Consider the following 20073-nt stretch of genomic DNA (forward strand, 5'->3'; position numbering starts at 1 on the left):
ACATTGCACCATCCAGTTGTTGTACTGCATCACCCATTTTCTCTCCGCAATCTTGCTCTTGTGTTTTCTCTTTTTTTTTTCCAAGTTTCTCATTTCTCTTCTCTCTTGCGCAAGTCCAGTCTGGCTCAGCACTCCCTCCACGCCAATAACACCGAGTCAGACTTGGGCGTACACGCTCTTTTTGCGCCGATTTCCGGCACCGCCAGCACCTCTTCACCATTTCCTCTCTAGCAGGCCTCAACCGCGTACATAATGTCGACAACAACTGGGTAAGCTCCCAGCAACCCCTCTCCCCCTTCTCTACCCCTCTCTATCCGAGAACTTCCACTGACGGGAAGGAATAGTGCCTTCATCGCCGGCGGCATCGCCGCATGCGGCGCTGTAACGGCCACTCACCCCTTCGAGACGGTCAAAATCCGCATGCAGCTCCAAGGCGAGCTCCAAACCAAAGGCGCCCAGCCGCACCACTACCGCGGCCCGCTCCACGGCGTGTCCGTCATCGTCCGCAACGAAGGCCTGCGCGGCATCTACCGCGGCATCGGCACCGCCTACGTCTACCAGGTCCTGCTGAACGGGTGCCGCCTGGGGTTTTACGAGCCCATGCGCACGACGCTGGCGCAACTGTTTTTCCAGGATACGTCGGTGCAAAACTTGGGGGTGAATCTGTTCAGCGGTGCGGCGTCGGGCGTCATTGGTGCGGCGGTGGGGAGTCCGTTTTTCTTGGTTAAGACCAGACTGCAGAGTTTCAGCCCTTTTTTGCCCGTGGGCACACAGCATCGGTATCGGAACGCGGTGGATGGGTTGAGCCAGATTTATAAGAGTGACGGTGTGGTAGGGCTGTGGAGGGGTGTGGGGGCCGCCATGATCCGGACGGGCTTTGGGTCTTCGGTGCAGCTGCCGACGTATTTCTTTGCGAAGCGCCGGCTGATGCGGCATCTGGGTATGGAGGAGGGCCCATCGCTCCATCTGGCAAGTAGCACGGCCAGTGGCTTTGTCGTGTGTTGTGTGATGCATCCACCGGGTATGTCTCTCTCTCTCTCACACACACAACTCTTTCCTCCTTCAGAACGAAGCTAACATTGCCTAGACACCATCATGTCCCGCTTGTACAACCAAAACGGCAACCTGTACCAGGGCATTTTCGACTGCCTGGCCAAGACCATCCGCACCGAGGGCTTCTTTGCCATTTACAAGGGCTTCCTGCCGCACCTGGCCCGCATCCTGCCGCATACCGTCTTGACCCTCACCTTTGCCGAGCAGACCAACAAGCTGGTGCGTAAGGTTGAGGAGCGCTTTTTTGCCGTCGAGGCGAGACAAGCAATGTAAGCTTGTCCACGTCAAAATTCAATCAAAATATAAGAGGGGTAAAAAGGCGAGTTCAAAAAAAAAAAGAGGAAGCAAGCGAAAGAAAAGTTTCATCTTTGATGACCTTACCAGGGTGACTGGTGAAAACGGGTGGCATTTTCGGCGTTGTTTGGGTATTTAAACCTACTACCGTTAGAAGGGAGATAGGTAGGGCTGGCGGTTGACTGGTGTCGGGTGTGCATATTTGGGGTTGGTTGCGTGAGGACCATCTTTTCCCTCTTGGTTTACTTGTTTTTTTCTTCGGTGTATCTATGTTGCGCTGCGCTGCGTTGCCGTATTATACCAATCTATTCTCGCGGAGCTTTTAACCGAGAGTTGCTTGTGCCGATTTATTGTATTGTTTTATGACTCGAAGTTTGTCAAGAATCATAACCTTGGAGGGTTCGATCCATGGATGGAAAGAGAGATCGCTTTCAAAGTAAGAGACTCTCCTACGAGACATAGTAGGGGTATGTGTGAGATAAGATTGCCCCTGAGGTATACACCAGCCTCGTCGTCCTCATTAGGGGCAGGGCAGCCTCAAACTTTAGCTGAGTCCTCTCAGGAGGGAAAAGACTACTACACTCCTGAAGGTATCCTAGTGTTATCGACGATGGGTGATGTGAACAACAAAAGATTCTAAGGCTAATGATAATTTCCAAATATCAAATGTAAATAGCTTTTGAAAAGCTCACCAGCCAGCCCACCACCCTTAAGCGGGAGGGCGACCGGCTACGAAAACCCCACTAAGGGTTTTACTTTGGAGTCGACGGTGCAGCGGGCAGGGTCGGCGATCGGGGGGATCGGGAGACGGAGGACAGACATGGGTTTTTTTTGGGGGGGGGGGGGAGGGGGGCGGAGTGGGAAAGGGACGCGTTCGGTGGTCAGTGGGGGGGGCAGGGCAGGTAAGGAAGGAGCAACTACCTGAGGGTCGAGGAAAGGAGCGACGGGGGGAAAGGCCCGAGGCAGGAGCTGACTCAGCGGTCTTGTGCAGATGGTGGTGTAATGATGTCTAACCTCTCGACTGCCTTTAGGAGGTGATAAGAGATATGACCCTCTTTCGTGTGAGCTCCCTTTTCCTTGTTGGTTTTCATTAAGCTCTATGATCCAAATCCTTCTCTATCCCAACAGGGCACTCCTACAGCCATAACACAACCCCTTCCTCCCTACCCCATCCTCCCCCTCTATACTTCCTACCTCCCCATTCCACCTCTCATCTCCCTCCTCATCCAACACCATCCTGCATATCCTGCACTTCTCTAGACTCTTACCCTTCCCATCACTTTGTGACTGTGTTGTAGCTGCAGGTGTGAACGACTCTTCTCCCGCACGAAGCAACTTCCCTGTTGTCCTCGCAACATTGGCTACGATACTCGGGTACTGTAACTCAACATCTGCAAAGTACCGCGTCATGACGTCTTCGATTGAAAGAGAGCGGTGTGAGACGACGGCTGGCTGTTTGGTTTGTGACTTTGAAGGGTCAATTGGTATGAAGGACCGGTCCCCAACATGGACAGAAAAGAGTCGTGCGTAGGTTGAAAGCTCGTGGCGGAGGGTTTCGCGGAGAGGGTGGTGGATTAGGAGTTTCTTCTTCGTCACTGTCCTCTTCGTGCCGTCACCGTCGGGTTGACTCTCCCCTTCCTCCTCTTCATCCCCCTCCTCATAAGCCTCCCCATCCCGTACCAACCAACTCACTCCCCTCCCCCGTCCCTTCGCCGCCTCGGCGAGTGTCATCTCCGCAATCGCGGTCGTGCTATGTCCAACGAGGAGCACCCTGCACTCCTTTTCCTTCGCAGCACGAATCAGTGCCTGGCGGGTAAGGATCCTGAGTAGATCCTCTCTCGACGCGGGGGAGAGGGTCGCGAAGTTTATGCTACTCGTCTCCTCGCCGTTGGGAGATGGAAGCGTGATATGAGATATGATAAACTCAAACCTGGGATACTTCTCCCTATAAGACTGTAGAATCTCTTCAACAGCCTTCTCAGTTTCCTCCGCCTTCTCTCCGGGCAGCGATTGAGCAACATGCACCACAACTAGCTCAAATGGCAGTTTCCTCCCCTGCCTTATGTTATGCTCCACATTCTCTGCCAGCAAGCTCAATAATACCGACGAAGACACCCCAAATGAGAGCCCCAGGGCATAGCGCCGCGTTGGGTAGGGAGGGATCTGCTTGCCAAGGAGAGTGATATGGCGGATGAGTTTATTAGATATGAATTTTTGGAAGCAGTCCCTATCCGAATTGTCAGTGATATGATGGTGAGTGGCTTAATGGATGGTAAAACGGACTGGCAAACTGGTTTGGAACGGGATTCAAGGGTGGATGGGCTGGATTTGCACTTTGCGCAGGGCTTGGGAGAGGAGGAAGTAGCGTCTGTTGAAGGAGGTGGTGCTGCCATTGTGGTGAGGGCTTTAGGAGAATGTGATTTCTGGACTTCAAAGCCGGGTTGATTTTAGTTTATATTTTTGATGCTGATCGAGGACTTGAGTCGGGTTGTGGCAGTAAGGATGAAAGATGATCTCGAGTCCGGCCAACAAGGTGTGAGATGAGATGGGATGAATGCTTTTTCGAAGAGTGAGCCCCTCCCCCGCCATCATATGACCCACTTTGAACAGTCCCCCAGGCCCCTGCCAACCTCACCATCGCTCGCTCGCCCCTTTTGTCATTCCTAAGAACATGAATACTAGATTAAGACTTAAACACAAACCCTCAAATACTCGCTCTGACACTCCATTATCATTGATAATGATGCTAGCCATACACCATAGACCATAGGTCCAAGAGCATGCCCAGTCACAAAGCCAACCCTCATAACTCACACTCCCATCATCGACACCCCATCTCATTACCACCATCACCATCATTCCTCTCATTAGAAATTTATTACAAAAGCCTGCTCTTGTTTCAATCCCAAAAACAAAAAAAAAATTCAAGGCCAGCTGAGCTCTCAAAGCTTGGAAGTACTCAAGACCACCGATTACAAACCAGAACTGAATACGATAAAACCTAGACTAAAAAGTCGCTACTCAAAAGCAAAAAGCCAAGGGTATCTCTAATCGACGAAAATGAATCCAAGCGTAGTCAGAACCCCAAATTACGAACTCGAAGATGAAGCCAATCCTCCGCTGCTCCATTCACCACCCGACTTTCCCTCCCCAACCGTTATAGCCGACGCTGCGCCCGTAGCAGTGGCAGCCGCATTAGCCATGACAATCGCCGTCGCAACATTCATCAACCCTCCTCCCCCTCCGGTCCCTTGTCTCCCTCCTCGAGAATTTTCACCCCCCGCCGAACTCCTTCCACTCCCATTCCCAGAACCCCCTGCTTGAGCGGCAGCCGCCCTCCCCTTCTCAATCTCCCTCCTTTTCGCCAACAAGCTCTTGAACCCTCCCAGACACTGCACCAACTCTTCCTCGTCCCTACAACAAAACCTGTAGTTCTTCTCGTCTGTGATAATTTGCAGACAATGCCTCTTCTTCTTGCTCAGCGGATCCGTCTCAACCACGTTCACAATCGCGCCCATGTACAGCACGAACAGCACCGACGATTCGGCACTATCTTTGTATAGGATGAGGTTTCGGGGCCGGAGGACTGCCCAGGCCTTTTTCCACTGCTTTACGCCCGGGGCGGGGGTGCGTAGGAGGTACATGTAACCTTGCCAGATGACACGGTCTGCTTCGGAGGGGTCGGGGTGAGGGCCGGTTGAGGAGCGTTTCGGGTCGGCGGGAACAGCATCAGGGCCTTCACCTTCGGGAACGGGGTGAAGAGCGCCGAGAGACTCAAAGGATGTGCCCTTTATGCCGGGACGGGTGGGTTCCCAGTCGGAGAAATCGGAGTGTGTTGCGAACTCGGCGCCGGAGAGGCCAGAGGAATCAATTTGCGACATTCGCCGGCCTGCAGAAGGCGGTTTCAAGCTGGTCCGTGAGGGCAATTCCATCGGCTCGGGCGAGCTGGACACCCAACGGTCAGGCACAGCCCTTGCGACCGGGCTGCGGCCCTCCGTGGCACTCAAACTGCCACTCGCGAAGTTCCCAGCCTGCAAAAACGACCCCTGCCGTACCGGCGGACTAGCCAAGAATAGTTCCTCTTCCTCTTCATCGATCCTCGCCTCACTCCTTATCAGCTCCACCCACTCGGCCGCATCCTTTTCTGTTGGCGCCTGCAGGTAGTAATTTTTCGACAAGCTGAACAGCCCAAACAGGTGTTGACGCTTGCCCTTGGGGTCTTTGAGGAGGGTGACGGCAGTCAGGTCGGCGAGGTCGATCTTGCGACGGAGCTTTTCCTCCTTGTCGGACTTGTAGATCGAGAGGGTGGTTGGCCGCAGCACGATGTAGATGGTGCGCCAGGTCTTGGTCTTTTGAGTACGTTTGTGGACGTATCCAGATTTGAGGATGCGGTCGGTTGCAAAGCAGCCCGAGGGAGAGACAGAGATGGGGGTCTTGCGGGTCGTTGATGATGTCGCCGGAGGTTGGGAGGTGTCTAAGTTGGGCTGGACGCCGGAGCTGGACGGTGTCCGCGAGTGCGTTTGTGCATCGGACATAACCATCGTGATTAATGCGGAGTAATAGTCAAAGAACGAGTATTAAAAAAGAGCGACGTCGTCGGAGAAGATCGAAATCAAATCGCTATTAAGGCCATAGACAGGTTAAAAAGCAACGGGAAGGTCGGCAGGCGAAGCAAGCTCACGATACGGGGTTAGCGAGGGGTCGCGATCGATGCAAGTGGTCGTTCTGGTGCTGGCTCATGCGCATGGATGCGACAACAGTGCGCGCGCGTTAGTGTCGCTGCACTTCGATCTTTTCCTTCTGAAGTATATTTTTTTTTCGAAATTCAGTCCATAGACAGCGCAGGTGTTTGCAGGAGAGCAGTTAATTTTTTAATTTTTCTGCGAGTGTTGCGCTGGAAAATCCAGAGCAGTGGGATCGGGATCGTGTAAGTCGGCCTCGCAGTCAGACTGGGAAAGTGGAGGAGGATCAGGCTCCTCGTGCCACAATTTCAAGGGCGGCGGGGCCCCGAATTAAAGAGCAATAATAATTGGCCAGCCACAAACAGAAAAGACTCTTTTAACCTTTCTGCTGCGCTATTGGAAATCTGTGAGTAAGGCAAGTGCTCCGAAGTAGCTGGGCGGCCAAAACAACAAAGCCTCGGGAAAAGCAGAAGAAATGTATGGGAAAAAGGACGTGAGGGAGAGGAGGGAGCAGTTGAGATGCGCGCGGCCAAGTCTCGTGCTGCTGGCTGCGTGAGTGGACAGAGATTCGTCACTGGCCAGACCTCAATGTTCCATTGGTCAACGGCATGAATCAGCGGGCGCTGGCAGCCAGTGATGTGCAGGCTACCGATTGGAAGGCCACGCAGGGCTGACTGATGAGTGGCTGTTTGCGATCAGCGCTCAATGCCCGATGCGCGTCGAGATTCGACGGAGTTAAGTCGATGCAGATTTGTTGGGGGAATGCCAGTCCAAAAACCAGCACCAATGAGTCCATGGCGGTTCGACATGTTCGCTCTGCAGCAGACCACGGCAGCGACGGAATCTCACACGTCTCACCAGACTGGCCGTCCTTGCTGTCCCTGTTTCAAGGCCCAGATCAATGGGGTCGCGCAGGGGTTGCGAGATGGCGCCCGAATTAGCCGGCCTTGGCTTTGCGCCAAGACGAATCCCCAACTGGGGGATGTAACATTACGCACTGTGTGAAGATGGGGAAGCCATTCGCCGTTGACCTACAGCAGAGGATCAAGCTTAACGGCGATGATGAACTTCAGTCGAGCAGTTCTCTGAATGAATTCTCTTTGTTTCATTCACTTGTTATTGTTAGTTGAAAAATTCTCTTGTGTAGAATTAGCAGCCAGAGAATAAAGCATTCAAATTTGCTCCGTCTGTACTGACGCAGATTGTCAACCAGCGAAAAATTACCATTACACCCGTGGATCCCCATCGGGAATTGTGTCCCCACCTCGCCAACGGATGATGGACCTCTTCATCTGCTCTCAAATGGGTGATGTCCCGAGCGACGCCATTCAACTCTATCCGAGTCCTCACACGAGCCGAATATGCCAAGAGCAGCTTCGGGAGTGGTCAAGTGACCACGGCAACACCTGTGATTATGTGTGGCCTACACTGAGAGCACCTACCTATTCCTCTTGTATATGCAGGTCGTCTCTGCTGTTTCTTACAACGCCGCAGTCCGGAGCACAACTCCATTCAGAAAATAATAAGTGGGGTCTGGGCTTTGAACGTTGACCGTCTCCGGCGAGGAGTCATCGGGGGCTTCGGCTAGCGGACCAGCGTCGATATACAGCTAGCGGTGGTGTTTCTTAGGTTGTACAATAGAGCTAGAGTTCCATCCAAAGTGGAAGAAAGAGATACGGAGAAATGCCCTTCAATCGAACATAAAACTTTGAGAACCAGCGAACTGCCCGTAGCGGCTACCAGAAAACTAAAACTATCACCCGTGATCATAGCGACGATCAATCTCCTGCAAAGTGAACGACAACCCTGAGTACTCGACCAACATCCCCTTCTAGACATGAGAACAGAACAAAACTCCAACTCGGCTGCGGTAGCAAACTCAATCTTCTCGGCCCTCAGCGAAACCCCATTTGCTTGCACTTCCCTGACCCCCCTCTCAGGCGGCATCACAAACCATGTTTTCCGTGGCCAGCTTCGCAATCCCCTTCCAGACGGTACGACAGAGGTAGCCGTCAAGCATGGCGCAAGTAGCCCTCCTGGCTATCCTGGGCTAGAGTTGCCTATTGAGAGATCGGTATGCCCCTTTAGCATGTCGATACAGAGAGGGGGGATTTGGCCCTGGTTGGACTAGATGAGTTTGTGAGGAGTGGCTAATCTCTGTGCGTGTCTGGAAAGGACATCGAGGCGAAGATGCTTTCCTCCCTCCCTCCATCTTTCTCCCCAACAATAACTTCACCATCCCCCTTCCAGATCCTCACCCCCAAGCTCCACCACTTCTCTCCTACAAACCGCATCCAAGTCCAGTCTTACCTACCTACAGCGATCTCCCTAAAGCACTTCGCCTTTAAACACTTCCTCCCTGCTCCTAACTTCTCACCCTTCTCTGCACACCTTGACGATGCTCTCCTCGCACGGAAAAACCTCGCCCACGAGCTAGGCCGTGCCCTAGGCTCTTGGCTAAGAGCTTTTCATGCCTGGGCCAACCGCCCCGAGGAAGAGGAAGCTGTTAAGTTGAAGGAGATGGTGGGACGGTTGTCTGGGAAGATGGCGAGGTTGGTGTTGGAGACGACGTATGGATCGCTGGGGCAGGTGGTAGGGGAGTTTCGGGATATTTTTGAGGGGGATGAAGTGCAAGAGGTGTTGAATGAGGTGAGAGCTTTTGCGGAGAGGGAGATGGAACAAGCAGAGAAGGTCGTGCATGGGGATTTCTGGACGGGGAAGTAAGTTGTTTTCTTCTTTTCCTTGATCTTGCTTTTTTGTGTGTGTGTGTGTGTGTGTGTGTGCGTAAAGGAGAGAGAGAATGCTGACCGCTATTGATCTAGTATTCTCCTTCCCGACCAACCCATCGCATCAAACCTCTCAACACCAGTCTTCCTCGTAGACTGGGAATCTGTCCGCCTGGGGAACCCTGCCACCGACTTAGGCCAAATGCTCGCCGAGATGTACGAGCTAACTCTCTTCGAGGACATCCCTGAAGGCAGATGGCTTGCTGAGGGCCTAGTGTCTGGCTACGGGTTTTCCCAAGTCGATGAGGGGTTCATCTATCGCGCGGCACTGCACTGTGGCGTTCATTTTGTCGTTTGGGGCAGTCGAGCTGCTGCGGGGTGGGAGAGTACTAAGGAAAAGGTGAGTAGGGTCGTGAGGGAGGGAAAGAATTTGATTTGGGCTGCGTGGAGGAGGGAGAGGGAGAGGGTTGAAAGTGGAGAGTGGGGGTTTTTGTTTGACGGAAGGATTGACAAGTGATATGGCGCGTTCACGGCTGTCTATGATCGGCCATAAACAGAAGCAGATTTAAGGGGAAGATCGCGGCTTAGGCGGCCAACGGGTTTGTTCGTTACGATCGGTTGAGCACGGCTCTCTAACCACATCCTTGGTGGTAAGCTTTCGTTCCCGTTTCAACCCACCCGCCCATCCCATGCACTCAGCTGACCCTGAAACGGCTCGTGCCGCTAGATTGGAACTATGTTAGGTTAACCATTCGAGCTTGCTTACATATGTTGTAGTGTAAAACAATGATAAGCTTGATTGCGAGCTGCGAGACGGGGATCGACAAAGATGTGACATTGTCCTTGTGTTAGCGGATAGCGGCGTGGCTAACCGTTGACACCGGACGCCAGGAGCTTGACGATCCGGTCCGTGGGTAGCGCGATAGATAATTGGACTAGGCAAGTCAGATGTATTATATACTTAGGTATGTCGCTCTTGGATATGATCATTTGTCCAGTGGTGGGTGGTATAGAAGGCTCGAGATAGGACAACACCTCGTCGCCATGTGAGAATGATATTCATTATATCCAGAAGTTGAGCGTCTTTCCCTCGCCAGCATAGCCCCTGTAACGGCATGATCAAACGAGCTTGTCAACATCGGTGATGTAGATGTCAAGCTAGATTTCAGATTTGGTTTCTGGGGTAAGCTGCATGCTCGCCTGCATGCTTGCCTGCAAGCCGAATATGGACTCTCTTTTCGTCGTCCTTCCTCCTTCTGACAACACCCGATCATGCTCTCATACTAACCCTTGTAAATAACAGGCATCTGCCTCACGCCGTCACCTCCACTACAAGCCCTTCCTTCTCTCCAACCCCCTCAAACAAACGGGTTCGCTCAATCAAAATATAACTTGCGCTTCAACATTCCCAAACCGCCCAACCCCTGTCCTGTTAGCCCTCGCCTTGGGCACCCCCCAACTTTGCACTTACCTCCCTCGCATTAACCCTACAATCAGCCATCTCACTGCCCTCAATTCCTGGTTTGGCCTTTTTTGGTGCTATTACTACACGGGGGCGGTTTTCTATCTTCAGTTGCTGTGATCTATCTGGGGTTGGGACTAGGACTGCAGGGAGCGAGGGAGGGGTGTCGGGGGCGTCCAGGGCCCAGAGGAGGAGGGATCAAGCGGTTGAGGGGATAGGGAGTTATGTGGTTGCTTTAGTTGGGGGAAGAATGCTAGGTGTGCGGAATGCCGCAACGAGCGTCGTTCTTTACGTCGTCTACAGATCTGGTGTCAAGATGGCAGTCATGGCGCGGGGGTCGCAAGGAGGTTAATCGCAGATAAGACTGTCTCCTCGTCGCCAGAATCTTTGCCCCCAATCACAGGATTAAGACCTGGCTCGGGACTGGGCTTGATCGTCGAAATTGGACCTCAAGCAAGAGACTTATTCGCCGCAGCTATGGGCGTGGTTGTGGTAGGGGCTGTTGTGAACGGAGCGTTGGTGGTGGATGCTATGAAACGTGTTGTGGAGGAGTGGATTGAGAGGGGAGAGACGGAGGGCAAGAGTGTTGGGTGTTGAGGAGGAGGGACAGGATAAGAAAGTGACGGGGATGAGAAGGGCAGACTATGATAGGTTTCATTGATGGGAGATGTGACTTTTTCAGGTCAAGGTCCTGCACCAATATAAACCATACCCTATCCGGCCTACCTTGATATTCTCAAGTTAGATACTTGCTATAATTATCCATCTATGTAATAATGCTTGGGCTAAATTTGACTTGATGGCTTATAGTTACCATCATTGTTTTGATCAGCCGAACTCAAGATTGCCTGCGACTTTGACGTGTCTTTCTGATATTACCTATTCCAAATACCTCAACGTATTACCATCACCACTTTCCGTTCCAATCTACAATCAGCTCTTCTTTCTCTCAACCACTTTGTTCGGCCTCCTCTTCCACTGGCACATCTACTTCTCCCTCAACGCCCACGACTTGGCATCCCAAACTGAACCCGCGCCAACTTCCATTACCATATCCAAACACAAACCCCATCCCCGAAATTACCGCCTACGATATGTTCACCCGTCGCGTCAGCTCACTCCTCTTCAAATCTGGGGAAATATATAGGGATCCGCCGATGTGGCATCGGGTGTTGAAAGAGAGGTATTTGGAGCGGGATCGTGGCGGAAAGATGGGGTTTACAGGGATAGGGGAGCTTAGGTCAGGCGGGTGAGGATGGAGAGTTTTGTCAAAGTGATGGGGAAATGTTGAGGTGTTGGGCGGATTTGGAGGGGATGTGGCCGGAGGGTTGTAAGGAGGTTGCCAGGTAGAGGGAGAGGTTGCCGCGGGAAGGGGGAAATAATGGTGCAGGAGATGGAGTGTGATGTTTTGTGTTGGAGAGCAGATACGTGCCGGTTCAAAACTGAGGGTATTGGGTTGAATAGCCCGACACTTGGGGAGGATGTGACTGGCGATGGCAAGAGTATGTGTTAGACTAGGTGTTAACAACAGTGCCTAAATGGACATGTTTGATGGGGATGCGAAAGCCAAAGTAAAATTCCATTTATTATTGACTAATGCCATCTATCTGTCGGCCCTAAAAGAGGGGAAAAAAAAGATGCCTAAATGCTCGCTACTACCAATGGTATGTTCCTGTGATCGCCCCCCCCCCCCAAAAAAAAGCTACCAAAACCTCACTGACGTATACAAAGCCTATGTTACGGGCGAATATTCATCTCCTCCACGCTCCCTCATATTATCTTCCCTGTTTCCTTGGCCTAACCAGATCCTCTTCCCCGACCTAGTTTACCAGCCCCCATCCCCAAACCCCTCACTGCCACCGCTACCTCCTCCAGTGTCATTTCCAAAGTACATATCATTAAAATTGCTGCTCCCCTCATTGTTGTCTCCATCCCCGCTCAGGTCATATTCCAAGTTCAGGTTGTCCATACTGCCCGGACCGAGGTCAAACAGCCCATCGATTTTGGTTTCGAGGTCGTCGTTAGATGGGGGAGGATGATTAATGTTATTTTGTATTTCCTGGGGGGCTGAACCGTTAGGAATGGCAGCGGGGGTCATATCTGCAGCGGGGATCGGCTGCGGTTGCGGCTGAGGCTGAGGCTGAGGTATTTGCTGTGGTTGCTGTTGCTGCTGCGGGATCTGAACTTGTTGAGGTTGTGGTTGCTGAGCAGGTTGTGGCTGATATTGAAGCTGCTGTTGTAGTTGCAGCTGATGTTGCTGTAACTGCGTAAGTTGACCTCTCACCGCGGCCTGTTTCCTCTGCATCCCCGGACTTGCTGGAGAGACCGGGGAGAACGTCATATTCGCGTATAGATTTCCGGCTGCCTTCCCGCCGGGAGGGGGGGCAGTAGGCGCCATATTCGGCGCAGGAACAGCCGGCTTCGGGCCCTGAGGAGTCATTGTAGCAGCCGGTACCACCGTCTTCATCTGCGGCGTCTGTGGGTGCTGCGGCACCGCGATGGCGCTGGCTGGGCGCTGGATCTGAGGCACTTGATTGGGAGGGTTATTAGGCGGCACGCTCATCGGCCTGCCTGGGGCAGCATTGGGAGCGCCGGGTCGGCCAATGGGCTTTGTGGGCTGATTGGCCATAGGCTTTTGCATGTGCTTCACATTCAAAAGAGAGGGGGACCCAGGGGCTGTGGGTTCGACACCCATGTTTGGGAATGGTGCAACCGGCTTCGTGAGAGGCTTCGCCTGTCCTTGTGTGGGCAGAGGGGTCTGGAGGGACTGCGGTCCGACGGGGGGTTTCTTGGCCATCTTAGGGGACTCGATGTCTAGGGCCATGGGTGCTGGTGGAGCTACTGGTCGAGGATCGGGAGCAGGTGGTGCACGAGCAGCTCTTGCTTGGTTGAGGTCCCGAGTGAGGACAGCTTTGGCCCGGAGCTAGCTATGAGGTTAGCTTAGCTTAGAAATGAAGCTGATGGCAACCTTACAATGTCGCATTCGATGTCATCCAAGATGGAATGCCACTTATAGGTAATATCTGGAACACGCTGGGCGAAAGCCGCAGCGGCCTCGGTGCCGGTTCCTGTGCCGTCCCGTTTGGCATCGCGAAAGGCTTTCCCGATCGCGATGACCTGGGCGGGTCAGCAATGTTTGAACATGAAGAGTAAGAGGCCACTCACCATTTCATCAAGCGTCTGGTTGAGAAGAGCCCCTGCATTGGGCTTTTGAGGCGCCATGGTAATAGGCTATGTCAAAACTGCAGAAAGTGAGGAGGAGTAAACTGATTGACTCTTTCCCGGTGTGAGGAGGTAGAAAGTTTGCTGATTCGAATGTGTGAGTGATCAGAAGCAGTGTGCCCACGTGAATGTGAAAGTGAAAAGGATACAACAGCTATGCTGAAAAAGCTCTGAGATGCCCGCTCTTATAGAGAAATGCGCAGACTTAATCCCATGAAAACCATGAAAAATGGGTTGATGTCTATTGTCCGAAATGTGAGTCCGCTGCACACATCGCCAGACATCCAGATACGAGGGCATTACTCCCTCAAGGCGCGTTGGGGATGCAGATTCAAGATAAACTTTTCGAAAAAAAAAAAGCAGCAGCAGCCAGAGCAGGCAGCATCAAACTGCTATCAAGCTGGTGTCATGTCTCCCTCGTGACTCAGCCAATTGGCATCTGGCAGGGTCTCGACCCATTGCTTGTTGTCTCCTATCTGAAGTTTGTGTGGAGATGTTGCGGCTCGCGATGCGGATGCGTCGACGGGAGACAAGAGTTTGGTCTCCAGATGTGCATCCAATGCCATGAGCATTCCAGCACTCCAGCGCTCCCACGCGACAACGGCAGCGGAACTCCAGCTTCCCTGTCAGGTAAGTGGCCTTGTGGCCAGTGGGCCAATCAAGTTTAGTTATTTAGTGGGCCTCTGCAGCCCCGCAGCACAAGCCAATGAGCACGTCGGATCAATCAGACCCTTGTGTGGGGCCGACTCTTGTCTGTGCCTGTCATTGACGCCTGCTTTGGAGAAAGCAGCCTTGTGCGTTTGTCTCTGGCATTTCAGAATGAAGGGGGCACTCAGATTTTGACGAGGTTGTCTGCAGCCGATGTGCTGTCTCAGATCTGGCGGCAACTGAATCTTGAATTCCATCTTTATCATTTGTCCTGGCCGACCTTGAGAGGCTGGGAGCCTGGGACGATGTGAAGTCCACGTCCAGGCCCTAACATGCAATCTGTGGTCCCATCCAGAGTACCCGTCTTGCGGGAACGCAACACCCGACTGCCCAGCCAATCCGCGATTGTGTCTCATCGTGCATCCCCAGCGAGCTGCAGCAGACAAACACTGATGCGTATCTGTGGAGGGCGGTCCGTCCTTACAACGAGAGGCGAACGGTTGAGGTGAACCACACACAGTTCTGAGCTCAGGGCGGTCCTCCATCTGTATTCTTCGTGGGTCACCAACCCCGAAGAGCCAAGACAGCATAGCGAATGTGTCCAAAATGTCTTGTTCCAGATACTATTCTTGCTTAATGCACATCACGATGTAGATAGATGCTAGGGCTAGCTGCTAGTAATCTGCAAGTCAGGGGTTCCAGTAAGCATCTCATCGGCAACCCAACGCTTCAAGCGTCCCTGTCCTTGTCCAGTGAGGCACATCGTGATGTTCCCATCCACTGAGGGCCCAGTCCCAGCCTGCCCGCTGTCCGCTGCCCGCCCAGCGCCCCAGCCCAGCGAACGGCTCAGCCTGTGAGGGGCTGCCGCTAGGACCACCATCGGGTCCGTGAGCAGCCGTTCGATGCTTTGAATGGCTGCGGCGTGATGCCTCGCCGCTGCCAATCCCAGCTCTGTGGCACCATCAGAAATCCTCTCCCCTCTTCCCGTTGTCACGCTGCGTCCGACCCTCTCTCCTCCTCCAGATAATTTTTTTTTTCCTTTCCACCTTGCTTAGTCCCTGACGAGTCTCCCGTCTCTCTCGTCCTTTCGGTCGGCTGCTGCAGGAGTGATTTCTGTGGGGGAGCGTGCTCGTCAATCGGCCGGTTTCCTTTTTTCCTCTTGGGTTTGGTCGTTTTCCATCGGTCTTCACGTTTCCCCTTCACGTTTTCACGCGAGCTCCCTTATCACAGGTTGCCGTGTCTCTTAGGTTTGCCGGTGTTTCGCCTCAATCGTCGCTTTTTCTCCCCTCGACCTGACGCGCTACGCCGAAGCCCTTGAGCTCACGGTTCCCGCCGCGGCTACTTACTACTTCCTCCTCTTCGTTGAACTATCAACCATTTCGTCTCGCTTGGAGTCTGCATTTCCATCCATCGGGCTGCCGTTCCGTCTTACTCTTTTGCCTCACGCTGATCAGTTTCACGTCGCGGAGCTCTCTCACGGTTTCAGATCGTCCTGCCGTCCCAAGTCTAGCCATTTGGTTGAGGCTATCTGGGGAAGGTCATCCACAATAATATCGTTGGACCTGCAAATTGCCCCATTTTGACGGTTCTGCCCTGCCGTCCGAAGTCCTTTTCCTCCCGGACGAAGATTAAAAAGTTAGCCATTTTCGGGCTCCTAGTCGGAATCTTCCCTCCCACAACATACTCGGGCACACGAACAGCCCTCGGGCAGCAAAGCGACAGTAGGGTTTGCTGTCTACCACACCTGCCCTTCAAAGTAGCCGGTCTTGTGCAGGCTGCTTTCATAATCCCTGGCCCGTGCCAGTTATCTTCTGCCTTCGTTCGCTTATTTTCTCGATCGGTTCATACCTAGTTCATCGACATCATGGCTGAGAACGGTCCTTCGACGGCTACGAGCCAGCTTCCTCCCCCTCCTCAGCCCAACGCGGGCGCTCCTGGCTATGAAAATGGCCAGAACACGACGTCAAACCCCGCACATCTGCCTCCTCCTCCCCTCCATATCCCCCAGAACACTAATCCCATCCCTTCAGCCATCACCTCTCCAATGGGCGGCAACAATGAGAATAAGACTAATATCATGTCACCCACCAACAATGCCCCACACTTCCCTGGCCGTCGCGCAGCTCCTGAGCCTAACAAGCGCGCGCTGTATGTCGGAGGCCTGGATCCCCGCGTCACGGAGGACGTCCTGCGTCAGATCTTCGAGACGACTGGCCACGTCCAGAGTGTCAAGATTATTCCCGACAAGAATGTAGGTCGCTTGCTTTGTCGAGTTGTGGAACCGACAGTCGCTAACTTGGGCTAGCATCGCGGTTACAACTATGGCTTCGTTGAGTACGATGACCCCGGCGCAGCTGAGCGTGCCATGCAGACCCTGAATGGCCGCCGGGTCCATCAGAATGTATGTTCACCCAGCCCTAGCCCCTGCGTGCGCGGAGACACAGTGCTGATAAATTTCTTTAGGAAATCCGCGTTAACTGGGCCTACCAGTCCAATAACGCGAACAAGGAGGATACCTCAAACCACTTCCATATCTTTGTTGGCGATCTTTCCAACGAGGTCAACGACGAGGTTCTCTGGCAAGCCTTCTCTGCTTTCGGTTCTATCTCTGAGGCTCGAGTCATGTGGGATATGAAGACTGGCCGTTCCCGTGGCTACGGGTTTGTTGCTTTCCGCGAGCGTGCTGATGCTGAAAAGGCCCTGAGCTCCATGGATGGCGAGTGGCTTGGCTCCCGCGCCATTCGTTGCAACTGGGCAAACCAGAAGGGTCAGCCCTCGATCCATCAGCAACAAGCCATGCAGCAGATGGGGATGACTCCGACCACGCCATATGGCCATCATCACTTTCCCACGCACGGCATCCATAGCTATGACATGGTTGTCAACCAGACTCCAGCCTGGCAAACTACCTGCTACGTTGGCAATCTGACCCCCTACACGACCCAGAACGATCTGGTACCCTTGTTCCAGAACTTCGGCTACGTCGTCGAGTGCCGCATGCAAGCCGACCGCGGTTTCGCGTTCATTAAGATGGACAGCCATGAGAACGCGGCGATGGCCATCTGCCAGCTTAACGGCTACATGGTCAACGGTCGCCCTCTCAAGTGCAGCGTATGTTTCTACCCCCTCTCTTCTCTAGAATATATGTTGCTAACGGGACGCAGTGGGGCAAGGATCGTAACCCCAACCACCATCAGCAGTTTGACCCCAACCACCAGTACAGCCCGCAGGGCGCCCAGGCCCCTGGCTACCCTGGTGCTCCGGGCGCTTATCCCTACAATCAATATGGTGGTAAGCGTTCAAGTATCAGTGTGCTTGAGTGCTCTTGCTAACGAATGCCTAGGCGCCTATGGTCCACCGGGCCAGCAGTCTGGTTATGCTGGCCCTCAGGCCCAGTCGCCTGCCGGTTACGGTCCTCAGATGGGTTACAATGGCCCTCCGAGCGCTGGCGGCTATGGCCGGGGCCAGGGCCCCGCGGCTCCCTGGAGCCAGCCTCCTCCGGCCCAAAACTTCAACAGCGGCTTCGCCGGCTATCAGGGCTAGGTGCCCCGCTCGAACCAAGGCCGCAACCTGTCGTTCTGGCACCGCCGTAGGCAGTCGAATGCCTGCGGCAAGCTGGCTGCGCAGGCCGCTCATGGTCATTCGGGCAATGAGAAGCGCAATCGTCAGCACATGGGCGACGAGGACGGCAATCGCCCTTCCTCGTCCGAGTCGGCTTCTAAGCGCCGCAAGCGCTCACCCATGTGATGTGATGCGATGCCGTTGCTGGAGTTCGCGATGCGTTTCTGCAGCTGGCGCATCCTCGACACCGAGGCAGGGCTTGCTCTCACAACTAAAGGGTCTGAAAGCTTTTAACGTCGACGTTTCTCCCCCCCCCTTTTTTTTTCTCGTGGTTCTAAAGTGCCAGAATGATGGGCATTTTTTCGTAAGATTGAAATGACATGAATTGCTGGTTGGGGGCTACGGAAGCTTTAGGAGCGTCGTTTCTGTTTTCATGATCTACAGAAGGAACAAGGATGCCTTTTCTTTCTTTGTCTCTGATTCTTCTGCTTGCTTCTGCTTCAGAACTGCAAAATTTCCCTCTCTTGCTCTTTGCGCGTGTTCATTTTCCGTTCGGGAGATCAAAGTATTTGGGTTAGGGAAACTAAATTTGGGACGCCTTCTCTCTTCGGTGTTTATTACGTCGTTTTCCTTTCTCCAGTCTCAAGGTCTTCTCGTTTTCCTCCTCCTCCCATTCAGGCGAGCTGCGAAAATTTCCATGCGCGTTTTTTCTCTCCCCTGCTTGATGCTTGGCCTTGCATTTGAGTTTGACCAGTTACTTACTTGACTTTGACTTTGATGCTTTCGTGATGATTCCCCCTCTATAGGGCATGATCCAGCTCTTTTAGCGAAGCTCAGATGCCTTTTTGGCTCGCTTTGCGAGCTACGTACGTATTCCTCCTCCTCCTAGTCTCTGATTTGGTTTGATGCTTTTGATGATCGGTTTTCCGTTTCCAGTTTCTTTCGTACTTCCTCCTTCCAAAAATACTTTCCGGTGATTCCTCTCCTTAGTTATTGGTCGGATTGCTCGTTCTTCCACAACGTCTCCCGGTTGAGCCTTTTCCTCTTCTCACCACCGGTCTGGATACCACACAATGGACCATTGCGGAGTTTGAGCTTCTTCAAGGTTTGATCGATTGATTCTTTGTTTATGAACTCTTCTCTCTCTCGATCTCTTTCAACTTTCTCGGTCTCGGTCATGGTCTCGGACTTGGACTCTTTGGTTTGGGGCTACGTCTTCCTTCTTGACTAGGTCTGGGTCTCTTTCTCGATCATGAAGACTCTCTTGGGGGGTTCAGTCATCATACTCTTTTTCAAAGGAGATTCAGCAGGGCTCATGACGATGGATACGGTCAAGGACGGAAAACAAAACGGGTTTCATTTTACAAGTCTGAGGGTTGAGGGGAAACAAAAAGGCTGCGGCTTATGTCATTACGCAGACTGTCTACTGAGAGGAGAGAGACCTCCTTCCTCCTTTGTCGAGGAGTTGGATGGTTCAGTCGAGTTAAAATCGGATCTTCGATCCTTAAGGTCACTTACATGTTTGCATGTTTTTGTCAGAGTTTGGTCCGCTTTGGCCTTGGGATTCTGCCTGAGAGATGTCTCCAGTAGTCGAGCAGCATCTTGTTGCATGTAAACCCAGCCTGTGAGATATCCAAGGTAATAATGTTGATGAGGCATTTGTTGGTCTTATGGGAGGAATTAGGAGCATCTGCCTAGGTGTCTACAGATGCAACAGTGTCTGCAGATGGGTGAGGGAGAGTACGGCAGAAAGGTCATGTGAGAAGGAGTTACTTCATAGGTACCTTGTATTTGCACAATTGTTGGTGTTTTTTTTTTTTTTCAGTTGTTGTTGCAGCTGAAAAGGGTAATACCTCCATAATGAGAGTTGTAATGCCAGCGTGCTAGTCCTGATTATCAGATAGTCTCAATGATGAAAGTGGATGCCTGCTACACAGTGACCGAAGCTCAACTACAGAACAAACAGGGTTGCATTTTGGTTCATCTGGGCGTCCCGGGGTGATCAGTATGACCAAGCCCGAGACAAGGCTCATGGTTTTCTATGTTGTGAAGTGACCCAAAGTGCTCTCAGTGTGTCAACAAGCAGCTTTGTCATCCAAAAGCCCGGGTTAGAACTCTCACCGTTTACATCCTGATGAAAGAAAGTTTTCAGCACATCCACAGATGATCAAGGAAGACCTACCTATGTGGACAAGATATCCTGACCATTATAGGCATTCCAAAGAGCTAACACTCATCAACATGACACCCAGACTTACGCTCTAACCAACTCATTGCCCACAACCCACAACAAGAGGACGCTGTTACAGTGAGTTCCCGGGATTTGTCCGCTGCCCCACGCAATTCTTTTTCATTGTCTCTAATGGCTTCTCGGCAGTGATTCTGAATATAGCAGCTGGGCTGTCAATGCCTTTTGTTGTTCTCG

General features: G+C 52.7%; 6 protein-coding genes across 6 annotated transcripts; 3 read left to right on the plus strand and 3 right to left on the minus strand.

Annotated features, from left to right (window-relative positions):
• Nucleotides 1-252: 252 nt before the first annotated feature.
• Nucleotides 253-1326, plus strand: CTHT_0071090 (putative mitochondrial oxaloacetate protein; the record flags this gene model as incomplete). Its single annotated transcript, XM_006697318.1, has 3 exons — nucleotides 253-269; nucleotides 345-1021; nucleotides 1088-1326. The coding sequence occupies 3 exons, from the start codon at nucleotides 253-255 to the stop codon at nucleotides 1324-1326; spliced, it is 933 nt and encodes a 310-aa protein (XP_006697381.1).
• Nucleotides 1327-2463: 1137 nt separating this feature from the next.
• Nucleotides 2464-3740, minus strand: CTHT_0071100 (uncharacterized protein; the record flags this gene model as incomplete). Its single annotated transcript, XM_006697319.1, has 2 exons — nucleotides 2464-3574; nucleotides 3631-3740. The coding sequence occupies 2 exons, from the start codon at nucleotides 3738-3740 to the stop codon at nucleotides 2464-2466; spliced, it is 1221 nt and encodes a 406-aa protein (XP_006697382.1).
• Nucleotides 3741-4436: 696 nt separating this feature from the next.
• CTHT_0071110 (PH domain-containing protein) lies at nucleotides 4437-5888 on the minus strand (the record flags this gene model as incomplete). Its single annotated transcript, XM_006697320.1, has 1 exon — nucleotides 4437-5888. One exon carries the CDS (start codon nucleotides 5886-5888, stop codon nucleotides 4437-4439), a length of 1452 nt encoding a protein of 483 aa, XP_006697383.1.
• Nucleotides 5889-7866: 1978 nt separating this feature from the next.
• On the plus strand, nucleotides 7867-9272 carry CTHT_0071120 (uncharacterized protein; the record flags this gene model as incomplete). The annotated part of the gene is made up of 3 exons (XM_006697321.1): nucleotides 7867-8103; nucleotides 8280-8749; nucleotides 8852-9272. 3 exons carry the CDS (start codon nucleotides 7867-7869, stop codon nucleotides 9270-9272), a joined length of 1128 nt encoding a protein of 375 aa, XP_006697384.1.
• A 2770-nt stretch (nucleotides 9273-12042) lies between these two features.
• Nucleotides 12043-13439, minus strand: CTHT_0071130 (uncharacterized protein; the record flags this gene model as incomplete). The annotated part of the gene is made up of 3 exons (XM_006697322.1): nucleotides 12043-13140; nucleotides 13191-13334; nucleotides 13383-13439. The coding sequence occupies 3 exons, from the start codon at nucleotides 13437-13439 to the stop codon at nucleotides 12043-12045; spliced, it is 1299 nt and encodes a 432-aa protein (XP_006697385.1).
• Nucleotides 13440-15951: 2512 nt separating this feature from the next.
• Nucleotides 15952-17630, plus strand: CTHT_0071140 (putative polyadenylated RNA protein; the record flags this gene model as incomplete). The annotated part of the gene is made up of 5 exons (XM_006697323.1): nucleotides 15952-16338; nucleotides 16393-16488; nucleotides 16551-17198; nucleotides 17252-17378; nucleotides 17431-17630. The coding sequence occupies 5 exons, from the start codon at nucleotides 15952-15954 to the stop codon at nucleotides 17628-17630; spliced, it is 1458 nt and encodes a 485-aa protein (XP_006697386.1).
• Between the last annotated feature and the right edge of the window lie 2443 nt (nucleotides 17631-20073).

The sequence above is a fragment of the Thermochaetoides thermophila genome (assembly GCF_000221225.1).
Source record: "Thermochaetoides thermophila DSM 1495 unplaced genomic scaffold scf7180000011822, whole genome shotgun sequence".
Taxonomy (NCBI): domain Eukaryota; kingdom Fungi; phylum Ascomycota; class Sordariomycetes; order Sordariales; family Chaetomiaceae; genus Thermochaetoides; species Thermochaetoides thermophila.